Source organism: Microtus ochrogaster, chromosome 15 (assembly GCF_000317375.1).
Source record: "Microtus ochrogaster isolate Prairie Vole_2 chromosome 15, MicOch1.0, whole genome shotgun sequence".
NCBI lineage: Eukaryota > Metazoa > Chordata > Mammalia > Rodentia > Cricetidae > Microtus > Microtus ochrogaster.
The window spans coordinates 13,219,806-13,229,010 of NC_022017.1; the positions used below are offsets into that span (position 1 = coordinate 13,219,806).

Below are 9,205 nucleotides of genomic sequence, written 5' to 3' on the forward strand. Positions count from 1 at the left end.
TTGAGCCAGACAGATGTGGCCTTTGTGCCTAGAGCCTGGCCAAGGAAGAATAGGCACCTATCATACCAGATGGCAGAGTATGTAGCATGTTCCCTTCTCCACAGCTGGGTAAGCTGGGAAGCCTGGGGCTAACCCGATGAGGCCGCCGGGTCTGCTCCGGGATTTCTTGGCCTGTGAACACTTGCTCGTCTGCACCTGCCACCTCTTGCTTTTCTCTGGCATGCATTCTTCCTACCTTGGTCAGGTTCAACCCACTGAACCTACTCTGAAGCAAATCTTGTGCCTTTGGAAAAGCAGTACATGACTCGTGACACCCACTGGGCCCTGTGGGGAAGAAGACACGAGGGCAGGGAAGTGCCAGGTGATACACTGTAGCCATGGCACAGGTGGGGCCACTCGCTGCAGACAGGGGCTTCCTGATGTCTACTCAGACTGTCTGCCTCCCTCGAGTTTGGAAGTTCTTTTGCTGTCAGCGCTAGCTCTTTTTTGGAGGGGGCCACTCCTGGACACACGTAGGTATGTCCCATGTTGCTTACCATGGCTGAGACTGAAGGAAGGGGAACAGATTGGGAGGAAATCTGACAGGGCGGAATGGAAGGCAGATGTGTGTACACAAGCACACCTGTTCTTGGGAGAACAAGGCAGTGAAGTGTTAAACAAGGTAACTAGGACAAAGGTGGAAGACGTTGCAGAATGGAAAATCTTAGGCAAGTCAGCCAACCTCAGAGTCAAAACGCTATGTCAAATTCACACGAGGTAAAGTTGGGTGCGATGTCGCACACCTGTAACCCAGCATTCAGGAGGTCTGAGCGGCTGTTGGAGGCCAGCCTGGGCCACATCCTATGTTCCCAACAGGTTCTGCAGCGTTGGCCTTGAGTACGCTTGTGATGCGGACTTGGGGATGGTGGTGAGCCTGCACAAGAGACTCTATCTTCAGCCAGCCTTTGTAAGGCTCATGACTAAAGCATGCGGTGAGTCGCTCAGCGACAGCAAAGCGGTATGGTAGGGAAGAGCATTCTCCCTCCAGCTGCCTGTCCAGAAGGGCTGGCTCAGGGACAGGGGTGAAATAGGCTAGCTTCCCTCACTGGGAAGAGAGAAGATGGCCTTAACAGAATTGCTTAGGAGCAGGTCTCTTACCTGGTCTTAGGCGACCACTCTTTACACGGTCATTTCTTATCCCCAATGTAGTTTAGGGGCCTTGCATTCCATGTCTTCAAGGTGACAAGTGCAACAGAGGTGTAACAGGCCACTTCCCATGTCACCTGCCTCCCCTTCCTCTAGAATAAGCACATGACACACTGCCGGCCTTGTTTCAGAAAGCACTTACCAGAAGTGTTTAATCCTCACAAAAGGTTGGGAAGCCATGGTGGGGCCCCTTGCCCACTCCCGGAAGCTAACCTCATGAACAGAGTGGACGCTGGGCTGAGACCATCCTTATTTTCCCTTTTATTCCCCACCAGCCAGGAAGCCAGACACAGGCATAGGTCACCATGTATTGCCCCACTTCTACAGCCCACAGTGCTCCCTCCCTGCCTCTTACTGGATGCCTGTGTCCCTCCCAGTACTAGTGGTACCCAAGGGCTTTTCCGAAAGAAAAGGGGACATAAGCTTGGTTTAGAGGAATGGAAAGGCTTCTGTGTGGCCCTTTGCCCTCTGTCATTCTGTCTGCAGTTAGATAGTGTCTTTTGTGTCAATGTTCACTCTCCCTCAGCCTGGACAATTCACTGTGTGGGGAGGTGGCAGTGGGGCTGGTTGTCCTGGCCTAGTACTGTGGCAAATTAGGCCACCCTGTTTTAGAGAAACCGAGGTGTCTAAGAACAGCCTGACATTTCGCAGGAGGCTAAGGCTAGTCTTTGGCTGAAATTTCACTGAGGAAGCCCTAGTGTGTGAAGGCCACACAAATGCTCAGGGAGGAACCGTCACGAAACACAAATGCTCTTGTCTCCTGGGCCCAGCCTCCTCCCCTGCACCCCCATCCTTCACAGGGCCTGTAAACAAAAGCCTACTGAAAGGCTCAGGAATGGGGAAAGGCGCTCTGTGGGCCCCAGTTTTCCACAGCAACAGCCAGGGAGGCCCAGGGCACTCAGGCCAGGCTGGCTATGGCAGTGCAGGAGGGAAGGGGCTCTTCACCACCGTCAGATCCTGCCACTACCAAAGGAGGCCAAAGTAGCACCATCCCCAGCCCATTCCACTCAGAGACTAGTTCAGGTGCCAGCCGGAATAGGTGTCCCTAAGGTCGTATCAGCTGCATTGGGAACACGGCTAGAGCAAAACTGGCTCTGAGTCCCGTCTTCGTCCCTTTTCCCGCCAACCTCTGGGGTATGGGGAACTGGACAGCACCAGAAGTCCAACAAAAAGCCAAGTGGCTGGGGCTGCCTTGGATATCCTGTCCCCCAAGGTAGGAAGAATGGCAGTTGTCCTACCAGGGGACCTGTAGGACAGGGCTGGCCCAGTGGAGAGGAGGTTGGCATAAAGGAGAACAGATGCTAGCCAGGCTTCTACTCCATATAAACAAGGTATCAGTGTTCCTTTTCCGGCCATAGCAGTCTGCTGGAGATGGTGATGGTTGAGATCCTGCCATCTGGGGTTCAGATCTTAAGACCAGGGTGGAGACTGCAGGGTAGGAGACCTGGTTAGGTGCTGATGTGTGAACCAATGCAGGGTATAGGCCATGCTCTCCCCAGCATAGGACAGGATGGGTGGGCATCTGCAGGTTCCACCCACCACTACCCTGCAGCTCAGGCGATCACACAGTTGTTGGGCTTGCTAGTCCTAGGAGTCACTTTACCTGTGGAGACAGGGCACAGATGTGGAAGGCATAAGTAACAAGTTCAGTGAGTTTGCCACAAGCCCAACCTCGAGTCACCCCAATAAGCAAGCTGGGAGCTAAGGACTAATGCCTCTCTGCCAAGCTGCTGGTTCAGGTCAACAAGGCACCCAGGAAAGCAAAGGTACTCTCTGTTTCAGCAGCCTTGCCACGACTGGAGGATTCCCATGACTGGAGACATTAAGTGGTCTGTGTCTTCTGACCAATGATGACAGGGACTCTGGAATCAGCCAGCATGACTTAAGGAGTCCTATCACTAGCAGCTGAATGCTGTAGGCAGCTTCAGACTCTCAAAGTGAAACCAAGGGCACATGCAGAGGTCATAGAGGGCATGGGCAGCAATGATGAGAGCCGGAACCATTTGCCTTACTGAGAGCTGAAGCGGTAGCCCTGACCCTGAAGTGGTCAGTGCCAGTGCCAGCCCCTGGCCTTCCTGTCCAGTGTTAACTCCTTCTGCCACTCAGGTAGCTGAGTTAGAGAATGAAAGCTATGCCAGGGGAGGGCCAGCTGCCCTGGTGGGCAGTGTGGTCACATGCTGGGGGGCGGCCAAGGCAGAGGATGGAACAGCACAGTCCTGGGCTGCAAAGGCTGCCTTTCTCTAGGCTGCCCCTTCCTCCTCTCCTGGGCCTCTACAACTACTTCTACCTCCTTTGAGATTCCAGGAAAAGATGCCAACCATTTTCACGACAGAATCCTGCTCTAGACTCTGGGGCAGGGGGGAAGGGGAGCTGTGAGGCCGGCCTGACACCTCTGACTGGCCACACTGGACAGTTGAAGGTAGAGTCCACATCTTCAGAATGCCGCTGGCTGCTTTCTCCCAGGTGGAAAGCACGGTGTTACTTCCTGCCCAATCCCCTTAGACAACAAAGACAATTTCCCTGGTGCTCACACCACCGTCCCTATCACTTCAGCTGTGAACTTAATTAAGGTAACGACTACGTCTTGTGTGTTGTAGTAGCAGAGAGGCCCTGGGCAGGGCTAGACCCGGAACTGTGGTGCAGCAGCCCCTCCGTGAGTCCCCATGCCTGTTGAAGGCCACACTGCCCAGGCACGCTGTCCCTGGTCTACTAGTCACTGCCTCACTGGGGCTACAATGAACTCACTCAGGACTTACTGCAAAGCCAGCAGAGCCCTTCCTGGGTATGCCTAGAACGAGGTAGAACAGGAAACCACTGGCCTTCTGTGGTAGTGCCGAGGGCTGTGTCTGGTGTGGGTCTGTGAAGGACATTAAATTCTAGCACCCCTCGCTGCTGCAGCAAGAATGGATGCATGGCTCCCACTTGCTCTCCTCAGTGGCCTTTTCTGTTTGCGTGGCCTGCTAAGTGGATACCCAGTGTCTCCCCAGAGACAGCAGCACTTGAGGGCAGGTAAGTAAAATCAACCTCTGGATTCAGAAGCAGGGCAGGAGTACGGGAGCACCCCGAGTCTGTGCCTGCCAGGTTCTTCCCAGAGAAGGCGGTCTTTAGCAGGCCCTGACCTTTCCATTTGTAGGGCTGGATGCCAGTCTAGAGCTACTCCTTGTCTTCAGGATTCATTTCTAGGACTCTGAAAGAGAAATAGGCTTAAAGGGAAATTCTTAGTGTTCCATCCTTCCTTCCATGCTCATTCACCAGAAAACTGCCAAAGGCAGATGCCTTGTACCCACTCAGATCAATGTGGAAGAATTACACCAAACGCCCAATTTCTTTTTATGAAGTATGTGTGGCAGGGAAGTGAGTGGCCCAAAGAAGACTTATGTGAGAAAGCCACCTGCAAAGAGGGTTAGCCCTGAAGACCGGAACAGGAATGAAGAGCGGCAGGAACGGGTCATGGTGTGCAGGAGAGTGGCACAATGGAGGGACTAGAATGTGACAGCCTGGGCGGGTGGCACAGCGGAGAGCAGGCAAGGTGCTTCAAGAGAAGGGGAAAGTCACAACAGGACTGTGATGACAGTAACCCCCTCTTCCTGTTGCTGTTAGGGCTCCACATTCTTTTTATCTGGAACATTCTTTCTCCGACGTCCATGTGTCCATTTGAAGCTTTGCTCTAGTGCTCCTCAATCAATGAGGCCTCCTCCGTTCACCCTGAATCACACACAGTCACGATACTCCCGCCCTCAACCGTCTCCAGGGTAACGGGTGCCACAAGAAAGGGCTTTCGTTCTTTCCATTCCCTGATTCATTTAGGACAGTGCCCCACAGAGCCAACATTTCAATACCATATTCTTATTGGACAAAACAAGTAAGCAGACAACGGTTAGCTCTTTGGAGCTCAGAGCAATACAAACAACACTGGGTGATGCACACTCACCTAGTACCATTCTGAGAGAGAAACCAGAGGCCCAGACAGCCTCGGAGGATCTGGGAAGACAGACAAATTGTTTGGTCTTCTAAGAACAGCACAACCCAGTTAGAGAGCTGACTGGGGAGCTAAAAACATTTGTTCTTTCAGAGAACCTGAGTTCGGTTCCCAGCACCACATGAGGGGTCACAAACATCTGTAAATCCAGTTCCAGAGGATCCAGTGCCCTGCTTTGACCTATGCATCTATACACACAGACCAACAGTCATACCCACAAAATGAAATAAATCATACATATATGAACTGTACAGCTGCCTAATCTTTGAAGCAGAGTAGCTTACCTCATCCATGTGACCAGAACCCCCTGTTGGTCCCAGGATCCAGGATAATCACATCTGACTACAGAGTCCACACACCAGCTGGGGCCTGACCCATGCTCCTCAGGAGCAACACTTGATAGTCCCAAGAGCAGGCCACAGGTCCACAGCCTGAGAGCAATTCCCCACTAGTCCACCCCTGGTGAGGACTCAGATTTCCAGGCAAGCCAGCCAAGATCACCTGCCCCACAGGCAACATAGAGGAGCCTGAAGTCCCTGTATTCAGGAGCCTTGCAGCCACAGGTCTAAAATCCGAGACGGCATCACAGGCCTTTCAGTCTCCACAGAAGCAGGAAATGATACCAGCGCTAACCTTTAGAGGCAGCTGCAGCCGCTTTGACGCGGCCCTGGGAGGAAGAGACCCTGCTGCCCCCTTTCTTCCCAGCCTGTCTGTGGACATGGGGTTGGCCCTTCTGGAGTTCAAGGATCTTGTAGGTGGGTTGCCACCATCAGGCAAACACTTGCAAAAACCTTCTGAGTTCTGAGTGACAGCATTTCACTCCATGTCCTCTTTAACACTTGAAAACCATCGTCCATTGTCCAAGCATGTCTCAGGAGTTTAAAAACAGTGCCTAGAACCTCCCCTCTAGGCTAGTGACCCCCCCAAGGGCAGGGCTTTGCCTGAGTCTCCTGTTAACTAACTGTATTGGTGCTGGTCTGGAGACACCTTTGCAATGGAGAGCTTTGCGGGAAAATCAATGCTCCTGTTCAAAATGCAGTTATCTACATTCAGTGCTTCATGACCCGCCAGTGCATTGGTTACCATGTGTCGTATGAAGCAAACAGGGAAAGGTAGCTCTTCTTCCACTGCACCGCCACCATATTCTGACCTCACAAGAGTGTGTTCATGTGTTGGAGATTCTGAAATCCACTATTTTGTTACATGAATTTCTTTGATACTGGCATTCCTATGTTATGCTTCTGATTTAATTTAGTGTTCAATTTTAAATTCTTGGCAGTGGGGATTGGTTAAAAGATGAAATGGATCTTCATGGCAACAGCTGTGATAAAAGCTCTCGTTTCCAGAGCTGTTTTTTTACTGTCAGCACCACTAGCATTCCACATTTTGCTGAACGTCATCAATTCCTTAGTCTTTACCAATATGGTGAATGCCATCCAGAGAATGATACATTTAGTTGACTAAATCCTGTTTCATAGTGGTTTTTTAGAAAATGCAGATTTCTGAGCCCAGCCCAGTAGCGCAGACTCTATTCACAGGATTTTAAACAACGACCCCCAGCTGAGCTCTCCTGAGACTGGGATATCTCTGCTCCCAGAGAGCCTGCCCAGAGGACCTAGATGGGCTCAGGTGGCAAGTGGCCGGAAGGCAGGAGCTCATAACCCAGTGCGGATTAGGTTTAGTTAAGAAAAAAAAAAAAAAAAAATGGCAACGGACACCCAGCTTCAGCCACTAGAGGGGGCTCTGGGTCTTCAAACTGCCAGGCTGATTCCATTGTGCACCCTCCCACTCCAGCCCCAAAGGAGGCTATTCTGTGAGATTCTCCCCAGGGCCACACCTGGGTTTGCAAAACTTTGCATGCTGTTTGACAACTATATACTTCTTATCAAGCAATTTTACAGGCTGTCAGCTCTCGGCTTTTCCTATCTTCCTCTCTCTCACCCACCCTGTCATCCACCCACGTTCTCTCTGACAAGACGGAGCAGAGACAGATAGGACAATCAACATCAACTCAAAGGGACCTCAGAAGCCCTCCCTAGTTTACCCCTCCTCCTCTAGAAGAGGAGACAGCCCTGGAGAGGGAAGGGCAATGTGTCAGGAGCTAAGATCATGCCACCACTCTCTGTTACAGCGTGAGTGCTCCCTGTGGGAAGGGGATTCCTTCCCTGGATGGGTTCCTTCTCTGAGGAGAAAGCTGAAATGGTTCCAGCCCATCACAAGCTCCAGCTGGCCCAGGGTGGGAGCCCAAGCTGCATTGTTAGGTGTATAGTCAGCAGCTCAGTGGCTGCCACCTTGAGGGAAGGCATCAGAGGTCCCTGAGCCTAGGTCTTGGGAGGTGTAGGTGTAGAAGGGTCTTTGGGAGAAAAAACTCGGCTTCTCAGCTCTGCCTTTGAGCAAGAATCAGGGGCCAGAGGTCTCAGTAGAGAGCTAGGATTTCAGGGCCTTGGTGGGGGTGGCAGGGTGCGTGTGCGTGTGCGTGTGTGTCTGTTTGTGCTACCTCTATGTTCTTCCCCAGGATGGAGGAGGGGACGACACAGTTCAGACTTTCTTATGTGTGTTAGCCACTCTTACCCTAGTCCTTCTGCTCGGGGACTGGGTGCTCTGGAGCAGGCACTCCCAAAGGCACAATGGGGTCGGCTTGTTGGCTCCAGGGCAGTGTACAAATGCTCTGAGATAAGGAGCAGTGGCAAACACTAACTGCCCAAGTCATCTAAGCAGGGGAATCTGACACCAGAGGCAGTAGGAAGGGACAAGACAATGGTCTTTTCGTTTCTATGGAAACAGCACCTAATGGTAAGGGGCAGGAAGAGAAAGCTTCCACCTCACTTCCAGTCAGGAGTTGGGAAACAGCCCCTTTGTGCTTGGGCTTACCCCCTCCTCTTCACTGCCAGGTGTTCACCATGGCAACCTCCTTCCAAACAAGAGGCACAGAGCACATCAGCATCTGGTGCTGGGGAGCTAGGGAAGCCCAAAGGGAGTGGGAATGGGGACCAGTTCCTCCCTTGCCAGGACAAGGCCCAGGCCTGGCCCTGACTCAGGCTTATAGTCACTTAATGCACTTTCCACGCGCACCTGGACTCATGAGGGTCATCACGAGGACGAAGGGAAAGAAAGTGGCCGTATGGAACCTGGCCTGCTCAAGCAGTGTGGGCCCACTGGAGGCAGCAGGGCTGGGGGGTGGTCCTGGTGCCTCACTGCAGAGACCCCCCCAGACCTGTTCTATGAGGGAGCTACAGCCCTGGGTCCAACAGGACACGAAGTGCTTCTGATCAGGTGATTTCCTTGACCTAGGTCATTGATTATGGGATACTGGGGTCCTGGAGCCCTGGTGCTGCTAGGGACAGATACTTCACAACCGGCTTTCATATAGTGAGCCAGCCAGGAAACTCAGTTCTCATCACTGCAAAGCCCTGCAACCGCAGAAGGAAAAATCCCAGCACAGAAGTCCTTCCAAGGGAGGGAAGCTGAGATGAGAATGGCCCCACAGCAGCCTGCTCCATGTCACTACCAGACTCATGAAAGGTCATGTCGGAGACTGCTCTGGAGAAAGAGGAAAAAGACTTCAAAAAAAGGGAAAAGGGGCTTCAAGGAGATCTCCGAGAGGGCAAATCTGGCTACAAACAGACATGGGGAAAACAACGTAATTGTTATCATAGAAACCAGAAAGCTGGTCAGGGCAACAGTAGGACGGGGTATGTTTGACCAGGTGAGCGCTGGAAGACAGCAAGGAGCAGGATGGCCAGAAGGAGGCCTAGACTCACAGCCAGTGCTGTGCACTGTTCATTTATAAAAGGAAAACTTGGGGCTAGAGAGATGGCTCAGCAGTTAAAGAGCACTATCTGCTCTTCCAAAGGATCTGGGTTCAATTCTCACCACCCACATGGCAGTTCGCAGGAGACCTGACACCCATGGCAAAACACCAGTGCACATAAAATAAAAAAACAGAACAGAACTTGTCACACTTCCTTCTTTGATTAGAGTTACTATAACCATGACCTGAGCACCATCGAGGAGAGGGAGTCCTCACAGGCCATCCCGTGC

General features: G+C 52.1%; 1 protein-coding gene across 1 annotated transcript in view; it reads right to left on the reverse strand.

Moving 5' to 3' along the window:
• Positions 1–1,469: 1,469 nt before the first annotated feature.
• Fam83f (family with sequence similarity 83 member F) overlaps positions 1,470–9,205 on the reverse strand; it is a 30,802-nt gene continuing 23,066 nt past the window's right edge. The window contains exon 5 of the mRNA XM_005354170.2: positions 1,470–2,788. Within this exon, the coding sequence (XP_005354227.1) occupies positions 2,739–2,788 (50 nt within the window). The 3' untranslated portion in view covers positions 1,470–2,738. The remainder of the gene's footprint in view (positions 2,789–9,205) is intronic.